The 23295-nt window shown below is 36.7% G+C and overlaps 1 protein-coding gene across 2 annotated transcripts in view; it reads left to right on the top strand.

The window, feature by feature from the left end:
• ARHGAP42 (Rho GTPase activating protein 42) overlaps positions 1 to 23295 on the top strand; it is a 284736-nt gene that overhangs the window by 190079 nt on the left and 71362 nt on the right. For both annotated transcript variants that reach the window (XM_032641263.1, XM_032641264.1), the window contains 2 exons: positions 12493 to 12594; positions 22090 to 22200. In XM_032641263.1, coding sequence (XP_032497154.1) covers positions 12493 to 12594; positions 22090 to 22200 — 213 coding nt within the window. The remainder of the gene's footprint in view (positions 1 to 12492; positions 12595 to 22089; positions 22201 to 23295) is intronic.

The raw sequence follows: 23295 nt of genomic DNA, 5'->3' as shown, positions 1-23295 counted from the left end.
ATCTCAGGAATGTGTGTATTGGTATTAGGCCCAGTTTATGCCCTTCCCAGGCCCTTAGGGTTTGCTCAGAAGATAACTGTGGCCTAGGGTTGTCACTTCTTATTCCTCACACATGATCAGGGCCTGGCTCCAGCCAGGCCCCCATCACCCTGATTCAGTGGGAGTTGCAGCAGCTGTGGTGCACAGGCTCAGTGGCCCATTGGCCTTTGCTCATCACATATGGACTCTTGATAGAGTACGAGGGTGGACCCTGGGCTCTGGCCTCTCCCACAACTACTGGAGGGCCAGATGACAATCTGAAAGAACTCAGGAGAGTTCCTGTCCCATGGAGCAAATGTTGACCACTTATGGGAGAAACTGGCAGATAAATCCTTGCTTACCCAATGGAAATGTCCTGAGGTGTGTTGGTTTTGTAAAACCTGAATGGATATGTACCTTATTGCCTGAGCAACTGGCTGTTTTTCCTCCTGTTTCTGTGGTTCATTCAGTAATAAATACTTGTATTTTCTTCCCTCCTTTCCTGTCTGTTCCCTTTTTCTCTACTGTTGCTCCACAAGGTTGTATGCTAGTTGTAGCAGGCAACAACTTTGCCTCAGGCTCTGTTTTCTAGGAACTTTGGATTAAAAAAAGTATAATATTAATATAATATGAAAAAATTAATTTCCACTCGCTGTGGCTTTCACTTTGGGAGTTAAGGAAAAACACCTCTCTCTGTCTCAGTCAGATGCAGTACTTATCATGAGCATTCTCTGTCATGGTGTCAGTCTTTTGTCCCCATGTTTGTTGTCCTTCCATGTTATCAATAGTTTTTGAATTTTGTGACTGAGATTTTTATTTTATTCTCCAAGTCCTCTGTCATCCAAGAAGAAGAGAAATTTGACTGTCAGACATGAAGAAAAGCTTTGGATTACTTTTAATTAGGAAATCCCTAAACTCACTCAGGGTAATTTTCCAAACATCATGCCTGGAGTGTGCAGAGTTGTGTAACTTGAGGTTTATCCATGATGTCATGCCAGAGCCCATAAGATTATAGCCACTCCAGACGCTATCCACTCTCCTGATCGCAATCTTCTGTCTTTACACAATCCACAAGAGGATTGATTAACAATCAAAAATCATCGAAAACGTTTAGTAGCATTCTCTATCTCTCCTAAAGTCTAAAGTAGCATTATAAGTACCTCCTCTGCTTCCTGCTCCTTTTGTCTGTCTTCTTTCTTCCCATTTTCCTCATTTCATCCATTTATTCCTTAATGTTTTTTCAGTGCTATAATTTTCCCTATAAGCATTGATTCTGCTGTATCCAGAAATTTTAATGTTTAATTTTCATTTAGTTTAAAATGATTTTAATCTCTCTTCAGATTTTCTCTTTAACCTATGTGTCATTTAGAAGTGTGTTGTTTAATCTCTGAGTATTTTGTGATTTTCCAGCTATCTTTATGTTGTTGATTTCCAACTTAATTCCACTGTGCTCTGAGAATGATTTCTATTCTTTTAAATTTGCTAAGATGTGTTTTATGGCCCAGAATGTAGTCTTTGTTGGTGAAGATTCCATGCGAGCTTGAGAAGAATGTATAATAATAGTACAGTACGATAGTACAGTAAAACTTTTGAGACCTTGTGTGTTTGTAAATAGTTTTATTCTACCCTCAATCTAGATTGACAATTTGGATATAGAAATCTAGGTCGGAATTCATTACTCCTGAGAATTTTGAAGGCACTGCACCTTTGTTTTACAACTTCCTGTGTTGTTGCTGTGGGTTCATTATTGATTTCTGATGATTTTTATTTGACCTCTGTTTTTAGGCTTTGATTTTATTCATGGTTTTGTAATATTTTCTCATTTATTGTGCCTTGTATATATTGTGTCATTTCAGTATGGATACTTTTTATCAGTTCTGGAAATTTTCATGAATTATTTTTTTGGTCATTCCCTCCCTACATTTTTTTCTTTCAGTAGTTCTGTTAGTCAGATGTTGGGTTTCATGATTAAGCTTCTAATTTTTCTTATCTTTTCTCATTTATTTTCCTTTTTAGTTCACAGCTCTCTTGTTTTATTCATTTACTTATACCGCATTCACATTTTCATATTTATATAGCAACCATTCTCATAAGTTCAATGTGTATATTTTTGTCTTATGTTCTTAACAAAATTGGTATTATTTTTCTATGCATGGCTCTTTAATTTACATAAATGATTTTGTGATATTTATCTATTTTGTGCTTTGTGGTTTTCGCTCAAAATTGTGTTTTAAGATCCATCCACATGTAATATTTACTTCATGCCTACCAGTTCATGGTATGCTTCTAATTCATTTATGTCCACCAATAAATACCCTGGCTATCTTCCTGTTTTCACAAATCTTCATTTGTGTTTCCTTATGGACTTTTCTGTGAGGATCTTTTCAGGATGTACACCAGAAGCTGGTTTTTAGGGCACACATATATGCAACTTAGAAATGTTGAATTTCTCTTTGGAAAGGCTGTACTTCTCTACAATCACACCATATAGAAGGGTTCCTGTGTCTCCAAATTCACTCAACGTGTAGTGTTATTCAGCTTTCTAACTCTTGCCAATCAATAGCTGATAGATGTAATGTGATATCTTAATATTTTAATTTGCTTTTCTCTTAAGTACTAATGAGTTTGAAAAGTTCTTTATATGTTTGTTACTCTTTTGGCTTTCTTCTGTGTTATTCCTTCATATCCTTCACATATATTTTTATCTGTTTGTTTTTCTATCTTTCCAATTTGTAAGAGTTCATTATAGAGGCAAATATGAAACCTCTGGCTCCTATGAATCTGATCACTTGGACGTGGTAGTGGTGAGATAATTGGAATGGGGCAGATATAATGGATTGTGCTGGTGCAACTACCCAGGAAGGAGCCCTTTTGGAATGTCTGTATTTCAGCAGATTGAGGAGGAGGGACTTGGTGGGGAATGGCTTGGGAGACTGGGAATGGTTGGGTGCAGTTACCCAGAGGCGGGACATTGCTGTGAAAGCTATACTAGGATTCTCAACAACCTGGGTTTCTGGATACCAGGCATCTCTTGGACCTCGGGAAACTCCTGTGTGGGTAGCAAGTGTGTGGAATATCCAAGCATCTGGCCGTTCTCAGACTTAGAAATGGTAGTGTCACCCTAGGCTGCTGTTCTGAGCAGTGAAGAAGTCCCACTATCAGAGGAGAAAGAAGTCTAGCCAGGATTGGTACTTAGAGCTATATCTTTTCCTCTCAATGCCTAGCATGGTGCCAGTTTATAAGAATTACACATTTTTCTGGAATAGAAATTTAGCTATCAGTATTTATTATTACTCTTCGTATTACTATTTCTGCTACTATGCATTCACTCGAAGGATTTTCAAAATATATGTATAATGCTTATTTAGCTGATGGTTATACTAACATGTTGACTTAAATAATTGCATGGGAAATTTTGCAATATCCTGAGTGGCAATTATAACCTTGAAGTTGTCTTAAAATTCAGATGCATAAATCCTAAATATGTGCTCCATTTAAAAAAAAAAGGAATATAGAAAATACTTTTTTCATTTCCTCTATTTAAAAAAATTTTGATCATGGTAACATTAAAATAAAGGTTGCTAAGACAGCTGTTTAAACAAAGCTTTGCGTTAATCTTTTATGGAAAAAGATGCAATTAGATAAAGCTTTGAGAATTTCTCTTTGTGATTTTCTAAATGTTGTGGTAGAGTCTATCTTTCACCTTTGGTACCCTCTTGTGGTCAATGCAAGGCATTGATTAGGCCTTGATTTTAACAGTTGTGTATAATTTAACGCTTTTTATTTATGTGAGAGACCTGTAGTTTATATGAATATTTGACTTTTTTGTCATATACAACAACTTTAAGAGTAAGACTGACACTTGGAGTTTTCTTCCTGTTCCTTACTTCAGGGTATGCAGTGAAGGTGTGGCATGACCACAGTTGCTAATCTTAGAAGCTAAGTGATAATGTGATCATGTGCTCAGAGTAAATACAGTGTAGCTTGGAACACAAATTGAAGACCTTGAACTTATCTTACACTTTTGCAACTGTAATTGGGTTTGGGGATTAATTTGCCATTTTTGATGGTATATTTTAAGATTTTATAACACACATACAAATATATATTACACATATATATGATTTCATTTTCCATGATTACCTAGTTCAAATGCACTTACTGTGGGTTTATAGAAAATGTCATACCATTGTGACATAGTCTCCCTTTCTTTGAGTCATGGTATGATAATAAGAAGACATGGATCACATACAGTGTTTAGTAAAGATTTGTGTGTTATTTTCCCTTCCTTCTGCAGCACTGGTTTCAGAGAAAATTCTTCACTTGATATCCACGACAAGTAACACAAAGGACAGGAGGTAGCTGTGTAGTATTGAGTTACTAAGGCCAAATAAGACTTGACTTACAGGAGCAGTAAATCACGGCTTTTGGGGGGAGATGTGAGTTGTAAGAAGTGCTCTTGGCTTTCAAGAACACGCTTCCTTAGATTATAGCTGTCCTTCACGTATCCTACTCTTTCAACTCAGCTCTTTAATTTTATGCTAGAACTGAGTGTGTTTTTGTTGTCTACATCATGGGATCCTTTGAGTAAATCCTTTTCCCGGGCCTGGTGGTGTGAAGGGCCAGGGTTTGAATAAGAGTCCAGGAAGTGCTTCTGGGAACGATTTTTGTATTGCCAGGAATGCTGATGTGTTGGCACAGAATTAACATTTCCCAAAACACCATCAAACTGACTGAAAAACAAGGATGCAAGTGTAGTCACCACAGCTGTGTTCTCTTTTCCCCCAAATAGTTTCTTCTCTGCACAGTGAGAAAATTTAAGCTCCCTATTGTAAGATGAAAGTGGGTCAGTTTTGTGTACTACACTGTAAGGCAGCTGGTTGCCCCCAGTATTCATGTATCACTGGGATTGAGTTAAGGCCATTTGTGCAGAATTGTCCCTTATATCATGGATATTGGTTTTTTTGATCAAATGGAATGTTTGTGAGGGACTGTGGTGCCGTGTTATAAGAGGAATAATTTCACTTGTTAATTAGATATTTATTGAGCACTCTCCCAAATTTTCAGTTTTAAGGATGAGAAGATACATGCATAAATTTCCCTGCTACAATGTAGGACATTAACACCATAAGAAACTCATATATAAAGCTATATGAGCATCCAAAGGGAGAGAGAGTAGATGGAGGGGACATGTGAATGAGGTCTGTTTAAGCTGGATGCTAAAAGTAGATCTAACTTGAATGTGTGGTTGTTGGAAAAAGTAAGCATTTGTATCAGAGAGGAGGTGGTCTGCAGAGAACAGAGAATAGGAGCTCAAAAGGGCTAATGAGAGAGGGCTTCCCTGGTGGTGCAGTGGTTGAGAGTCCGCCTGCCGATTCAGGGGACACGGGTTCATGCCCCGGTCCAGAGAGATCCCACATGCCGTGGAGTGGCTGGGCCACTGAGCCTGCGCGTCTGGAGCCTGTGCTCCGTAACAGGAGAGGCCACTACCATGAGAGGCCCGCGTACCGCAAAAAAAAAGAAAAAAGGGCTAATGAGAGAGACTTTTGGAGAAATTGCTTGGACAGGTCAGTTGTGAGCATGAAATGCCAGATTAAAGAGTAACGTCCACTGAGCTAACGATGGAATGTGCAGGTATCTCTTTCAACCGTGGACAGGACAAGCTCCTCCCATTCTGAACCTTGGACTTCTCTGCTTTCTTTTGGGTTCTCTCCTGTACATTTTGTTGTGTGAGTTCCTCAAAAGACCTTTTTTGGATGGGAATGCCACTTTTTATTTTTCAATTTTGTTTCTTCTAGTAGAGCCACATTTTCTCCTTAAATAATAAAAATGCTTTGAAGATGTTGATTTCCCCCCCTCGTCATTTACAGGTATAATACTGTAATGCACAGACATATCAGTACTCTTCAAAGGTCTAAAAGTGACTAGAACCTTTACAGCAGAACCCTACTTGCTCTTTCCATTTAATGCCATTTTACCAGTTAAGTTTCTAAAGTTCCATCTTTGCAACTAGATCATGATGGGTTCCTGGAAATATAATTGAGGAGATAAAACGTTTAGAGTGCCAGTGGGTCAAAATGGAATTCTGTGGATGTATTAACCTGGATCTGACACCCTCAGGGTCCTCAGAGAGACAGGTCAGAGGCCTGCCCCTCTTCTCCTTTCTTCTTCCCTAACTCCCAAACTCCCTTCCTCTTCTCTCCTCATCCATCCATCATTTTAAATTAATCTCCTCCAAATACATATGCAAATAATGAAGCAAAGCGTTATGCATAATAATCACAGAGCTTGTTAAAAATAACAATGTCTGAATCTCTATATGAGGGAAATAAGAATCTACATTTTTAATAGGCTTTAAAATACTTGACTCTGATTAAGGTAGTCCAGCTATTGCACTTCAAGAGACACTGAAATAAAAGCAAGGAATAGTACTTCTTTAGCCAATAAAATTTATGAGTATGATCACCTAGTATTTATTTCATATGGACCCATGAATGGAAAAGACATACCTGGTGGATAACATATTTATAGTTGAAGAAGATTATATGCCCAGGCATGTCCTGTTCTCTTTAAGATTTTATTCCATTTGCATTTCTATAAAAGTATGCCAGAGGATAAAAGGTAAAGTATCCTCCTCCTCCACAAAAAACTAGACTGGTTTAGAGCTCCCCTAGAGAACAGTGTCATTTTAGGAATATGCAAAGGTCAGCTATTAGAGTTCTGTTGAGTATATGACACAGATGTTGCTAATCCTTTTGACTTGACTGAACTGTTCTAATTATTTCATGCTACCAGGTTTTGAAGGTCTATTTTCCTTCCTGTCAAAAATGAGTTGTATGAAATATCAGGCGTCTTTTTTTAAAAAATATATATTATTTTATTTATTTTTTTATGCAGCAGGTTCTTATTAGTCATCAGTTTTACACACATCAGTGTATACATGTCAATCCCAATCACCCAATTCAGCGCACCACCATCCCCACCCCACCCCGGTTTTCCCCCCTTGGTGTCCATATGTTTGTTCTCTACATTTGTGTCTCAGCTTCTGCCCTACAAACCGGTTCATCTGTACCATTTTTCTAGGTTCCGCATACATGCGTTAATATACAATATTTGTTTTTCTCTTTGACTTATTACTTCACTCTATATGACAGTCTCTAGATCCATCCACGTCTCAACAAATGACTCAATTTTGTTCCTTTTTATGGCTGAGTAATATTCCATTGTATATATGTACCACAACTTCTTTATCCATTCGTCTGTTGATGGGCATTTAGGTTGCTTCCATGACCTGGCTATTGTAAATAGTGCTGCAGTGAACATTGGGGGTGCATGTGTCTATTTGAATTACGGTTTTCTCTGGGTATATGCCCAGTAGTGGGATTGCTGGATCATATGGTAATTCTATTTTTAGTTTTTTAAGGAACATCCATACTGTTCTCCATAGTGGCTGTATCAATTTACATTCACACCAACGGTGCGAGAGGGTTCCCTTTTCTCCACACCCTCTCCAGCATTTGTTGTTTGTAGATTTTCTGATGATGCCCATTCTAACTAGTGTGAGGTGATACCTCATTGTAGTTTTTATTTGCATTTCTCTAATAATTAGTGATGTTGAGCAGCTTTTCATGTGCTTCTGGGCCATCTGTATGTCTTCTTTGGAGAAATGTCTATTTAGGTCTTTTGCCCATTTTTGGATTGCGTTGTTTGTTTCTTTAATATTGAGCTGCATGAGCTGTTTATATATTTTGGAGATTAATCCTTTGTTCGTTGATTCATTTGCAAATATTTTCTCCCATTCTGAGGGTTGCCTTTTCGTCTTGTTTATGGTATCCTTTGCTGTGCAAAAGCTTTGAAGTTTCATTAGGTCCCATTTGTTTATTTTGGTTTTTATTTCCATTACTCTAGGAGGTGGATCAAGAAAAGATCTTGCCGTGATTTATGTCAAACAGTGTTTGTCCTATGTTTTCCTCTAAGAGTTTTATAGTGTCCAGTTTTACATTTAGGTCTCAAATCCATTTTGAGTTTATTTTTGTGTATGGTGTTAGGGAGTGTTCTAATTTCATTCTTTTACATGTAGCTGTCCAGTTTTCCCAGCACCACTTATTGAACAGACTGTCTTTTCTCCATTGTATATCCTTGCCTCCTTTGTCATAGATTAGTTGACCATAGGTGCATGGGTTTAGCTCTGGGCTTTCTATCTTGTTCCATTGATCTATGTTTCTGTTTTTGTGCCAGTACCATATTGTCTTGATTACTGTAGCTTTGTAGTATAGTCCGAAGTCAGGGAGTCTGATTCCTCCAGCTCCGTGTTTCCCTCAAGACTACTTTGGCTATTCGGGGTCTTTTGTGTCTCCATATAAATTTTAAGATTTTTTGTTCTAGTTCTATAAAAAATGCCATTGGTAATTTGATAGGGATTGCATTGAATCTGTAGATTGCTTTGGGTGGTATAGTTATTTTCACAATGTTGATTCTTCCAATCCAAGAACTTGGTATATCTCTCCATCTGTTGGTAGCATCTTTAATTTCTTTCACCAGTGTCTTATAGTTTTCTGCATACAGGTCTTTTGTCTCCCTAGGTAAGTTTATTCCTAAGTATTTTATTGTTTTTGTTGCAGTGGTAAATGGGAGTGTTTCCTTAATTTCTCTTTCAGATTTTTCATCATTAGTGTATAGGAATGCAAGAGATTTCTGTGCATTAATTTTGTATCCTGCTATGTTATCAAATTCATTGATTAGCTCTAATAGTTTTCTGGTGGCATTTTTAAGATTCTCTATGTATAGTATCATGTCATCTGCAAACAGTGACAGTTTCACTTCTTCTTTTCCAATTTGGATTCCTTTTATTTCTTTTTCTTATCTGATTGCCGTGGCTAGGACTTCCAAAACTATGTTGAATAATAGTGGTGAGAGTGGACATCCTTGTCTTGTTCCTAACCTTAGAGGCAATGCTTTCATTTTTTCACCATTGAGAATGATGTTTGCTGTGGGTTTGTCATATATGGCCTTTATTATGTTGAGGTAGGTTCCCTCTATGCCCACTTTCTGGAGAGTTTTTATCATAAATGGGCGTTGAATTTTGTCAAAAGCTTTTTCTACATCTATTTAGATGATCATATGGTTTTTCTTCTTCAATTTGTTAATATGGTATATCACATTGATTGATTTGCATATATTGAAGAATCCTTGCATCCTTAGGATAAGTCCCACTTGATCATGGTGTGTGATCCTTTTAATGTGTTGTTGGATTTTGTTTGCTAGTATTTTGTTGAGGATTTTTGCATCTATATTCATCAGTGATATTGGTCTGTAATTTTCTTTTTTTGTAGTATCTTTGTCTGCTTTTGGTATCAGGTGATGGTGGCCTCATAGAATGAGTTTGGTAGCATTCCTTCCTCTGCAAGTTTTGGAAGAGTTTGAGAAGGATGGGTGCCAGCTCTTTTTAAATGTTTGATAGAATTCCCCTGTGAAGCCATCTGGTCCTGGACTTTTGTTTGTTGGACGGTTTTTAATCACAGTTTGAATTTCATTACTTGTGATTGGTCTGTTCATATTTTCTATTTCTTCCTGGTTCAGTCTTGAAAGGTTATACCTGTGTAAGAATTTGTCCATTTCTTCCAGGTTGTCCATTTTATTGGCATACAGTTGCTTGTAGTAGTCTCTTAGGATGCTTTGTATTTCTGCGGTGTCTGTTGTAACTTCTCCTTTTTCATATCTAATTTTATTGATTTGAGTCCTCTCCCTCTTTTTTCTTCATGAGTCTGGCTAACGGTTTATCAATTTTATCTTCTCAAAGAACCAGCTTTTACTTTTATTGATCTTTGCTATTGTTTTCTTTGTTTCTATTTCATCTATTTGTGCTCTGATCTTTATGATTTCTTTCCTTCTGCTAACTTTGGGTTTTGTTTGTTCTTCTTTCTCTAGTTCCTTTAGGTGTAAGGTTAGATTGTTTATTTGAGATGTTTCTTATTTCTTGAGGTAGGCTTGTATAGCTATAAACTTCCCTCTTAGAACTGCTTTTGCTGCACCCCATAGGTTTTGGGTCATTGTGTTTTCACTGTCATTTGTCTGTAGGTATTTTTTGATTTCCTCTTTGATTTCTTCAGTGATCTTTTGGTTATTTAGTAACGTATCGTTTAGCCTCCATGTGTTTGTGCTTTTTACGTTCTTTTCCCTCTAATTCATTTCTAATATCAAGCATTGTGGTCAGAAAAGATGCTTGATATGCTTTCATTTTTTTTAATTTACTGAGGTTTGATTTGTGACCCAAGATATGATCTATCCTGGAGAATATTCTGTGCACACTTGAGAAGAAAGTGTAATGTGCTGTTTTTGGGTGGAATGTCCTATAAATATCAATTAAATCTATCTGGTCTATTGTGTCATTTAAAGCTTGTGTTTCCTTATCAATTTTCTGTTTGGATGATATGTCCATTGGTATAAGTGAGGTGTTAAAGTCCCACACTATTATTGTGTTACTGTCGATTTCCTCTTTTATAGCTGCTAGTAGTTGCCTTATGTATTGAGGTACTCCTATGTTGTGTGCATATATATTTATAATTGTTATATCTTCTTCTTGGTTTGATCCCTTGATCATTATGTAGTGTCCTTGCTTGTCTCTTGTAACATTGTTTATTTTAAAGTCTATTTTATCTGTTAATGAGTATAGCTACTCCAGCTTTCTTTTGATTTCCATTTGCATGGAATATCTTTTTCCATCCCCTCACTTTTAGTCTGTATATGTCCCTAGGTCTGAAGTGGGTCTCTTGTAGACAGCATATATATGGGTCTTGTTTTTGTATCCATTCAACAAGCCTGTGTCTTTTGGTTGGAGCATTTAATCCATTCATGTTTAAGGTAATTATTGATATGCATGTTCCTATGACCCTTTTCTTAATTATTTTGGGGTTGTTTTTGTAGGTCCTTTTCTTCTCTTGTGTTTCCCACAAAGAATTTCCTTTCGCATTTGTTGTAGAGCTGGTTTGGTGGTGCTGAATTCTCTTAGCTTTTGCTTGTCTGTAAAGCTTTTGATTTCTCCTTCGAATCTGAATGAGATCCTTGCCAGGTAGAGTAATCTTGGTTGTAGGTTTTTCCCTTTCATCACTTTAAGTATATCATTCCACTCCCTCCTGGCTTGTACTCCCTCCTGGCTTGTAGAGTTTCTGCTGGGAAATCACCTGTTAACCTTATGGGAATTCCCTTGTATGTTATTTATCGTTTTTCCCTCGCTGCTTTCAATAATTTTTCTTTGTCTTTAATTTTTGCCAATTTGATTAATATGTGTCTCAGCCTGTTTTTCCTTGCATTTATCCTGTATGGGACTCACTGCGCTTCCTGGACTTGGGTGCCTATTTCCTTTCCCATGTTATGGAAGTTTTTGACTATAATCTCTTCAAATATTTTCTCCAGTCCTTTCTCTCTTCTCCTTCTGGGACCGCTATAATGTGAATGTTGTTGCATTTAATGTTGTCCCAGAGGTCTCTTAGGCTGTCTTCATTTCTTTTCATTCTTTTTTTCTTTATTCTGTTCCACAGCAGTGAATCCCACCATTCTGTCTTCCAGGTCACTTTTCCATTCTTCTGCCTCAGTTATTCTGCTATTGATTCCTTCTAGTGTATTTTTCATTTCAGTTATTGTATTGTTCATCTCTGTTTGTTCTTTAATTCGTCTAGATCTTTGTTAAACATTTCTTGCATCTTCTCGAGCTTTGCCTCCATTCTTTTTCCGAGGTCCTGGATCATCTTCACTATCATTATTTTGAATTCTTTTTCTGGAAGGTTGCCTATCTCCACTTCATTTAGTTGTTTTTCTGGGGGTTTATCTTGTTCCTTCATCTGGTACATAGCCCTCTGCCTTTTCATCTTGTCTATCTTTCTATGAATGTGGTTTTTCTTCCACAGGCTGCAGGATTGTAATTCTTCTTGCTTCTGCTGTCTTCCCTCTGGTGGATGAGGCTATCTAAGAGGCTTGTGTAAGTTTCCTGATGGGAGGGACTGGTGGTGGGTAGAGCTGACTGTTGCTCTGGTGGGCAGAGCTCAGTAAGAGGCATCTTTTTTGTGGCTGGGAAATATTATGATTCCTTGAGAAGAGTGTGCAAGTGGTTCTCTAAACTGGTTGTATATTAACTCATCTGAATCACCAAAAAGCCTAAAAGAGATGTTTTCTCTTGATCCTATCCCAGGTCAAAATTTCTTGCTGAGAATCAGTTATAAAGTGTTCAAAGGCATTCTACTGTAGGCAGCCTGCCCCCTCCATACTATAGTTCCATTAACTTCTTTGAGAGCAGAATACATACTCAAATGATTTTGTTTCACATCTTTCTTCCTACTCTACTTCATCAAGTTTTGCACATAGTTGAAGCTCACTAAATCTTTATTAAATAATTTCATTGGATGTTTGATGGGGATGGTGGAAATCAAGGTTTTCTTGATTCTCTAATTTGAATGTTTTGTTGTTTTTGTGATCTCCTAGGATGGAAAGAAGAAATTTGACAAGGAGAGTGAAAAATACTATTCTATTCTTGACAAGCATTTAAATTTGTCCGCAAAGAAAAAGGAGTCTCATTTGCAGGAGGTAAGTTTTTCCAAATGAAATGTGGAAAGGGCATTAGCATTGTCCTGTGAAGTCCAAAGTTCGAAAAGTAGACATTATCTCAGAATCTGCTCCTCTTTATTAAAATAATGATAATAAGAATATTTAATTGAGCACTTACTACAGACAGGTACTGTGCTGAGCATTTTACATGCCTTGTGATATTTAATGTTAACAGTTCTAAGAGAAAGATTAGTATTTCCTTCAATAATGAGAAAGAGTGAAACAAGGCTATTTCTTTTTCTTCTTGTTGGGCATATTTTAAATAGCAGGAACTACCAAATTCATGTTATAGCATTTATATTAAGTTAAAAATACCTGTTTTTAAGGTGTTGCGTCAGCATTAAGGGGATAAAAGATACATATACAACTATGTTTTAAAATCTCCATTATTTTATGTCAATTTTCTGAAAGAACAAGTCAACAGTAACATTCCTTATATGCATATACTAACATGTACAGTGTATGCATATAAGGAGTCCATTTCTTCCTTTTTTTCTGAAAATTTCTTCTCATTGGTAGTGTTCCAACTATAATTAGTCAAATCGAATAGTCCTTTTACTGAGGAATAGTGATGGGATATGTTTTTTTTTTAAAAAGGCTCTCTTGTCTTTCATCTTGGCAGCAACTAAATCTTTACACACCATCCATCATTCCCCCAGTGTACAGTGGTGTGTCTCAGAGCTGTGCTGGGAGTTGTTGAGCTAGTCCCCCTACAGCTCATCACTGCTCTCTAGCCCTTAATAGGGAATCTTGTACTGTGCTGAGCCTCCTTTCATCTCTTCTTCCTCTCCTCTCTGTACTTCTAGGGACTGTGGTGGGGAACCTCTTTCAAATGCCTCCTCCTGATCCTCTAGCAAAGCCACCTCCCTTCCTGAACGGTTTTTCAAGTTCAGTCTGGTCCTCTGACCTCCTTCTTCCTATGCTTCTTTCCCTGACCTCCATATTCAGCCATAAAGCATGCTTGACGAGTTAGAGTTCAAATGCAGTGGAACAGTAGTCCAAAAGGCATGGGAGGGTTGCTTCTGATTCCTTTTTTCTATACTCTTATGTTCCCCTAGAGGGAATTGAATTTCTTCACTTAAAAATTTTAATGTTGGGGAGTTTTGTTATTTAAATATGTGTTCGTTATAATGAATATCTTGTTATTAACACCTGCTGTTAAAATAGGACAATTTAATATACAGCTGTGGGACTATGGAAAGGTTTTGGGGCTAAAGTGAAATAGAGAAAAATCTGTTATTAAGGAAAATTATATTTTTAATTTTCATAGACATATTTAATCTTATGAAGTACTATGTTGTTATTTAATATTATGTTCACATATTCCAAACTTCTTAAATGCTCACATATCTCTTTAAACATTGCATTAGAATAAACCTAAGAGAGAATGCAGTATGTAGATGAAGTAGAAAGGGCTCCCCTAACTGTCACCATCATGTACCAAAGGCCATGACCAAGTACCATTTTAAAAATCGACTGTCTCAGAACACTCTTGGACATAAATCACAGCAAGATCTTTTTTGACCCACCTCCTAGAGTAATGAAAATAAAAACAAAAATAAACAAATGGGACCTAATGAAACTTAAAAGCTTTTGCACAGCAAAGGAAACCATAAACAAGATGAAGAGACAACCCTCAGAATGGGAGAAAATATTTGCAAATGAAACAACTCACAGAAGATTAATTTCCAAAATGTACAAGCAGCTCATGCAACTCAATATCAAAAAAACAAACAACCCAATCCAAAAATGGGTAGAAGACCTAGACATTTCTCCAAAGAAGATACACAGATTGCCAACAAACACATGAAAAAATGCTCAACATCATTAATCATTAGAGAAGTGCAAATCAAAACTACAGTGAGGTATCACCTCACACCAGTCAGAATGGCCATCATCAAAAAATCTATAAACAATTAATGCTGGAGAGGGTGTGGAGGAACGGGAACCCTCTTGCACTGTTGGTGGGAATGTAAATTGATACAGCCACTATGGAGAACAGTATGGAGGTTCCTTAAAAGACTAAAAATAGAACTACCATACGACCCAGCAATCCCACTACTGGGCAGATACCTTGAGAAAACCATAATTCAAAAAGAGTCATGTACCACAATGTTCACTGCAGGTCTATTTACAATAGCCAGGACATGGAAGCAACCTAAGTGTCCATTGACAGATGAATGGATAAAGAAGATGTGGCATGTATATACAATGGAATATTACTCAGCCATAAAAAGAAACGAAATGGAGTTATTTGTAGTGAGGTGGATGGACCTAGAGTCTGTCATACAGAGTGAAGTAAGTCAGAAAGAGAAAAACAAATACTGTATGCTAACACAGTATATGGAATCTAAAAAAAAAAAAATGGTTCTGAAAAACCTAGGGGCAGGGCAGGAATAAAGACACAGATGTAGAGAATGGACTTGAGGAGAGGGGGATGGGGAAGGGTAAGCTGTGACAAAGTGAGAGAGTAGCATTGACATATATACACTACCAAATGTAAAATAGATAGCTAGTGGGGATCAGCCACATAGCACAGGGAGCTCAGCTTTGTGCTTTGTGACCACCTAGAGGGGTGGGATGGGGGGGAGGGAGGGAGGCGCAAGAGGGAGGAGATATGGGGATATATGTATATGTAGAGCTGATTCACTTTGTTATAAAGCAGAAACTAACACACCATTGTAAAGCAGTTATAGTCCAATGAAGATGTTAAAAAAAATTAATCTCCAAAATATACAAACAGCTCATGCAACTCAATATCAAAAAAACAAAAAACCCAATCAGAAAACGGGTGGAAGACCTAAATAGACATTCCTCCAAAGAAGACAAACAGCTGGCCAAGAGGCACATGAAAAGATGCTCGACATCACTAATGATTACCGAAATGCAAATCAAAACTACAATGAGGTATCACCTCACACCAGTAAGAATGGCCATCATCAAAATATCTACAAACAGTAAATGCTGGAGAGGGTGTGGAGAAAAGGGAACCCTCTTGCACTCTTGGTGGGAATGTAAATTGATACAGCCACTATGGAAAACAGTATGGACATTCCTTAAAAAACTAAAAATAGAACTACCTTATGACCTAGCTACTGGGCATATACCCAGAGAAAACCATAATTCAAAAAGACACGTGCACCCCAGTGTTCATAGCAGCACTATTTACAATAGCCAGGACATGGAAGCCACCTAAATGTCCATCAACAGAGGAATGGATAAAGAAGTTGTGGTACATATATACAATGGAATATTACTCAGCCATAAAAAGGAACAAAATTGGGTCATTTGTAGAGATGTGGATGGACCTAGAGAGTGTCATTCAGAGTGAAGTAAGTCAGAAAGAGAAAAACAAATATCATATATTAACGCATATCTGTGGAATCTAGAAAAATGGCATAGATGACCTTATTTGGGAAGCAAAAATGGAGACACAGATGTAGAGAAAAAATGTGTAGATTCCAAGGGAGAAAAGGGTGGGGTGGGAGGAATTGGGAGGTTGGGATTGACACATATGCACTATTGATACTATATATAAAATAGACAACTGAGGGTAACATACTGTATGGCACAGGGAACTCTACTTAGTGCACTGTGGTGACCTAAATGGGAGGAAAATCCAAAAGAGAGAGGATATATGTGTATGTATGGCTGATACACTTGGCTGTGCAGTAGAAGCTAACACCACATTGTAAAGCAACTATACTCCAATAAAAATTAATTTAAAAAAAAATCAACTGCCTCAACATCAAGGGTAGTTTTTAGAGTCTCTAAAGGGTTATCAGGTTCTTGGTAACTATGCGAGGCCACCCTTAGATAAGACATTGCTTAAACCATCAAGAAAATGTTAACTTTATCATAACTTTCAAGTCCTCTAGAGTTTATGCTTTAATTTTCCCTGACAACCTAGCTCAATATTTAATACTTGTTAGTTGCCCTCAATCCCTTGAGCTATGATAGAATATTCATTCTGGTTTTGTATTTAGTTGGATGCTAGAAAAACATAACATGGTTAGTAACATCCTCCACTTGCTCCACTATACACACACACACACACACACACACACGCACACACACACACACTTTTTTTCCAGGAGGCACAGCCTGCAATAGAATACAACACAGATATTGTGCAGAGAAACTCCTCAGAGCATATAATGTAGTCAAGGAAAAACGTAGCTTGCTTTTTATTTATTCCTCTATCCTTCCAGGAGTCAAACCAGTTATAGGGTGATGCTGCCACACACGTATTTAATTCTGTAATATGGCATTAAAAGTCATCTGTTCCCTTCCAGAGCAGCTCTGGTCCTTCTGTCAGCACCAAGCCTATTAAGTTCTCAGAAAGACCCCTCTGTGCCTTCTCACTGGCACAGCTGACTCTTTGTTCATTTTGCTCATGGAAAATAAGTGACTGCCCATTACCAGGACTGAATCAGGGGTCAGCTTGTGTTGGTAAATCTCCAAGGCCATCAGCTAGATGGACCACTGGAGTAAACAGAATTGGAAATAGACTCGTCAAAATTATGGGCTTTACAGTAGATGAAAAGAAGCTAATATTTGATATGTGAATGGATAATTTCTTTCTAAGCAAAAAATAAGAGGAAGAGATCATAAAGGAAATGTAGAAAGACCAGAATGCATGAAAGTAATCTATTTCAAAAAAAAAAAATTCAATCAAATTAAAAGGCAAAATGTTAGGAAATTTATGTAATATTTGACACAGGATAACCATCTTTTATATATAAGATGTGTTTGCAAATCAGTGTGAAAAAGATAAAGACTTTAGTGGAAAAAATGGGGTAAGAATATGAAAGGGCACTTCATCAAAGAAGAAATATAAACCATAATGAATATTGTAAGTTTCAATGTCACATGTATTAAAAAATGCAATTGAATAATAGTAGCAGCATGTTATTTTATTTTCTTAAAATATAATATCCATTGTTAGTGAAGGTATGGGAAACAGCATACATTTGCTTTTCTGGTGGGAGTATGAAATCACTCAATAACTTTTGAGGTAAATTTGACATCATATTTCAATCAATGTTATATGTACAAGATAGTTGAAGTGATTTTATTGATAGAAATTTGCCCTAAAGAAATGATCATAAAAATAAATTGTGTAAATATGTTGATCCAAGAGTTATTCACAATGCAAATTTTAGAAACATCTGAAATGGCACAAAAGAGTGATTGGGATAAATATACAAATATAGCTTGGCCAAAAATGGAATTGATATGGCTGTGAAAAGTTTTATTTGGAAAATCATTTAAAGACATTTGGAAATATTTTTTGGCCTAAGAGGAAAAAAAAAAAAAAAAACAGGATTTAAACCAGAATATACACTATTATTCAGGTTTTTTAAAGTAAGTTTGTGTTTGTGTGCATGTTACACATCAAAATATTGATAGTGGGGCTGCAATTTTTATTTTCTTTACATTTTCCTGTTATATTAATGAACAATCAATAAACTTATAGTAATGAATATGTATTACTTTTATAGTTAGGAAAAAAGTAAAGGGATTCCTTTTAGGAACCCAGAGTTTGGGTTTCCATCTATCACTAAATACACTTTCAAAAGGTTCCTCTTCTTCCCACCTCCTGAATGAAGGGAATCCCTCAGGTTCTACCTCATAGCTCTATTCTTATCCTTCAGTTTGTGTCCCTACTAGCTCTGCTTCTTCCATATTGTCTGTAACATCTCGGCAAGTATCTCCCACCATCATACCTGACCACCTTTGCACTGTCCACTGACTGGTTACCAGGACTTCCGACTACAACACCTTAGTGACACATGTGAAATCTCACACATTTTCTCAAATTTGCTTCTCACTTCTTTAATTCTGTTAATGCTGGTATTATTTCTTGTGTCAAAATTATCTTTGACTTTTTTTTTTCCCCCTTGCTTCTCACACCCACATCCTTCAACTTCTCGTTCTAGGATATACCAAATACCTTTACCCTTATCAAATAAGAGCTCTCCTTATACTCACATGCACCCAGCTTTACCATTGAATCAACACATTCTACCGTGTCCTCGCTTTAATCTTCTTGAAGTTCACCTCTGATCTTGTCCACACCCTCCTCAAGCTTTTGCATGGTTTATAGGATGACGTGTCATTCTCCCTATTTTGCCTCAATTCTCATTTCTGACTGTTTCAAACCAACACTTTCAATCTATCTACCAAAACATAACTTCTCCTGACTTTATTCCCTCACCGAAACTCTTCTTTTATCTCCATGTACTCTAACCTCGCCATTCTTCAGCATCCAGCTTAAATCCTTTCTCCTCTGGGAACGATTCAACAAACATCACCTGAGCCTTTTTCCTCTATTTTGAATTGAGACAGCTTATTGTGGTTAGGGAAAAAGTTAGGTACCTGCAGAAAGAACTATGTGGTTTTCTTATGTAATTAACTTGGTTTCTTACTGGGATGACTTTGCCACATAAATAACAGCTTATACCTGTTGTTCTGGAATAATTACTACTCCTTTTCAGTTTTAAAAGTTTAGACAATAAATTACATAGTTATTCTACCTCTCCAGTACAAAATACATGACAGTTGCTAGTGGGTATGTAAGTAAGTGTCTGCTACACACTATGAGCTTGAATACTAAAGGAATTCGTCTGAGGTAAAAGAATGTCTTTCTAAATCTTGTACTGAAGAAAAGAATTAAGCTATTGTATTCTATTAGCACTGTGCATTCTAGATGACCTTTCAAAGCAGATTCAGTATATTGAATTTAGTTGTTGAAGTCTAGGGGAAACCAGGCACAAAATTCCAAGAATCCTCTCCCAGTGGAGACACATAGGACTTAATTCCCCCAGCAATGAGTTGTGACAACATGTGTGAAATGTGGTCTACTAGAAACTCATAGACTGAGTGCCCATGGTTTGTTTTGGGGGCTTGTCATATAGGCACCCTCTGCCCATCATGTACCCAAATTCCGGACTCCCAGAAAGAAAGCAGGTGTTCAAAATAAACCATACTGTTTGCACAGTTTCAGCATAGTGAACTACTCTTATCAGTTAGGCTGGTGGGAACCCTCCCAAAATCCACATTCCCATATACCAGCCAAGGGCCAACCTTGTAAGCAGGCCTTTCAGTGGATAGTATTCATGCCTGCTCTGCTAACTTTTTCTGCACAGTTTTGTTGACCAGAAATATTCATTTTAGGCTCTAAGATGTCTCAACATTCTAGTTTGTTACTGTGTGCTAGTTGACACAAAGACTATCTTTTAAAGTAAATGAAAGCTTCAGAAATAACTTGTGGAATAGACTATTATCTGTGAGACTGAAATTATTCTTGCATCCTTTACACCCAGTGGTGTACTGAAGCTTCCTCTTGGAGAGCTGATTTTTTCATCTCCTTCTCATCACTCGTTCAGTGATGTTGTGTTTGTGATTTGGAACTGGCTATTTTGGGAATATTTTACCACAGAAAACAGCAAATACTGCAAATCAGACACCCTCCCCCACCCACAAGAGAGCCAATTGTTAAACATTTATTAGCATACCACCACCTGTACCCCCTTACCGTTTGTTTATACATAGTGTGTTCCTCTAAGCAATGATAAACAGAAAATATATATGATTTGTGTGGAATAATGACTTTGGGTGCTGAGAAGCTTCTGGTCCAAATTTCTTACCTGATTTATGTGTTCTTCTCATATATTAGTTTATAAACTTGAAATTCTCAAGTTTAAAAATGCCTACTGAGTTGCTTATAATATTGGGCCATTTTAAATTATATAAATAATTGCATAGCAAGTAGTAAGTAAATATAATTATTTTTAAAAGTCTTTCTTTCAAATGAAGTTTTAAGATGCTATGCTAAGCCAGAAAACCAAATTTTATCTTTCTTTAAGCTTTTGTTTGTTAAATTATCATTGTAAAATGGCTACAAAACAATATCCTATTCCCAAATTGTTGTTGGCAGATACTTGGTATTCCAGAGAGGCCATTCTTTTCATCTGCTTTTAGTAATCTCAGCTGGCAGTGAGGAGTGTGTAGCTGGGCAACGAAAGTAAAATCATGCCTCCCTACTAAACCAAAGTCAGTTTTAAAGACAGCATCCAAGGACGATGGTGGGCATAGAAGTAGGAAGAGAATGTGCATGGTATTGATGGAGCATGATTCATTGCTTGGAAGCTTTGCATTTGGGGGCTCTGTTACCAGTATTATCTCTGTAAGAGTTTACCTAATATGTGGCTCTGCTGTTTAATATTCTGATGATTTTTTAAACATCTTTATTGGAGTATAATTGCTTTACAATGGTATGTTAGTTTCTGCTTTATAACACAGTGAATCAGCTATACGTATACATATATCCCTATATCTCCTCCCTCTTGCATCTGCCTCCCATCCTCCCTGTCCCACCCATCTAGGTGATCACAAAGCACCAAGCTGATCTCCCTGTGCTATGTGGCTGCTTCCCAATAGCTATCTGTTTTACATTTGGTGGTGTATACTACTCAAAGCAATCTACAGATTCAATGCAATCCTTATCAAACTACCAATGGCATTTTTCACAGAACTAGAACAAAAATTTTCACAATTTGTATGGAAGCACAAAAGACCCCAAATAGCCAAAGCAATCTTGAGAAAGAAAATGGAGCTGGAGGAATCAGGTTCCCAGACTTCAGACTATACTACAAAGCTACAGTCATCAAGACAGTGTGGGACTGGAACAAAAACAGAAATATAGATCAATGGAACAGGATAGAAAGCCCAGAGATAAACCCACACACATATGGTCACCTTATTTTTGATAAAGGAGGCAAGAATATACAGTGGAGAAAAGACAGCCTCTTCAATAAGTGGTGCTGGGAAAACTGGACAGTTACATGTAAAAGAATGAAATTAGAACACTCCCTAACACCATATACAAAAATAATCTCAGATGATTTTTCCTCAGTTAAATCCAAACATTATGCAGTTTTCATGATCTTTTATAGTGTGATTCCAGCCTTGCTTCTCCCTCCTTCCTTCCACTTACTTACTCTGAAGGCAAACTCTGTCAGACTCTTTCATGCCTTTTTACTTTTTCATGGGAGTGACCTTGTTTTTATCTTTGACTCTTCACAGCCAGTTATTTACCTTAAGATTCAACTCAGAACACCACCATTTTCTCCTAGAATTTGTCTCTTTCTTGTGATTCCCATAGATTTCCATATATTTTTACATACCCCTTTTATAATAATTTTTTAATGAATGTTGTGTGCTTGCTCTGTGTGTGTGTGTATGTGCATTTTTCTTCCCATTTGAAACACTATAAGCTCTTGAGGGCAATGACTGTGTTTTCCTAGCCTCTGTATTCCCAAGACATAATAATTGCTGTATTCAAACTTTTTGAAGGACTTAATTTTTTTTTAATGATTTTAGAGTAAAACAGGATTTGAGTTCCTCTCTAACAGAGAACCTTCAATAATTGCTCCCTGCGTCATGATTTGCCTTTTTTGTGCTTTTTAGGCAGATACACAGATTGACCGAGAGCATCAAAACTTCTATGAGGCATCACTAGAATATGTCTTTAAAATTCAAGAGGTTCAAGAAAAAAAGAAGTTTGAATTTGTCGAACCGGTAAGATTTATTTTCCCTATAAAATAGTAGGTACGGTACATCTCTGAAACAAAATTTGCGTTTTTTTCTGTTGAAAATTACGTTTTTTTTAAATATAAAAGGAGAGAGAGGAGTGAGGGAGGGTGAGTAGGTAGAGCACAGAGCACTTTAGGGCAATGAAACTAATCTATAAGACACTGTAATGGTGGATACATGTTATTCATTATACATTTTTCAAAACTCATAACACGTACAATACCAAGAGTAAACTGTAATGTAAACTATGAACTTTAGTAATAATATGTCAATATTGGGTTATCACTTGTAACCAATGTACCACACTGACGCAAGATGTTAATAATTGGAACTCTGTGTGGGTAGGGGCCAAGGGTGTGTATGTGAACTCTATAATTTCTTTTTTTTTTTAATTTTTAAATTTTATTTTATTTATTTATTTTTTATACAGCAGGCTCTTATTAGTTATCTATTTTATACATATTATGAATTCTATAATTTCTGCTCAGTTTTTCTATAAACCTAAAACTGCTCTAAGAATAGCCTATTGATTTAAGAAACCTAAAATTAAAAATTAAGGCGTGTGTATTACATATACCTAAGGGAATATACCTCACCACTAAAGTGACCCATTTACCAAACCTTTAGTTGAAGGGAGAATAGGTAAGGCTGTATTTCTTCCTTTGTTCCACCCTGCTTCCTTGCAAGGCTGGGACCTGCCTGACTTTCCAGTGAAGTCATTTATTTTCCTAAGTCAGTGTAAAAAGTAATGGATTCCCTAATGTAAACTGCATTATAGAAAAAGAACAGGTGGCTGGTCTTTATAAGCTTGCTTCATTTTCTTAGCATTTTTTTCCCAAGTAATACCCTAATATGTTATAATATTGACTGAGTAGGCATCTTCATGAGGTATCATCTATGATGAATAAGGGTGAGTTCTATAGCCAAGATAGTGCTCAGTTCCCATGTGATGATGGAGTAGCAATCATAAAATATGTAAGCAATCAAATATATAATTTAAGCCATACTTTTCTTCCTAGGTCAGTTTATAAAAAATCTATTTATAATGGGAAATAAAATACCCTATTCCTATTTTAGTGG

This window comes from Phocoena sinus, chromosome 8 (genome assembly GCF_008692025.1).
Source record: "Phocoena sinus isolate mPhoSin1 chromosome 8, mPhoSin1.pri, whole genome shotgun sequence".
NCBI lineage: Eukaryota > Metazoa > Chordata > Mammalia > Artiodactyla > Phocoenidae > Phocoena > Phocoena sinus.
Note: the sequence above shows the minus strand (reverse complement) of the source record. Positions and strands in the feature narration are given on the sequence as shown.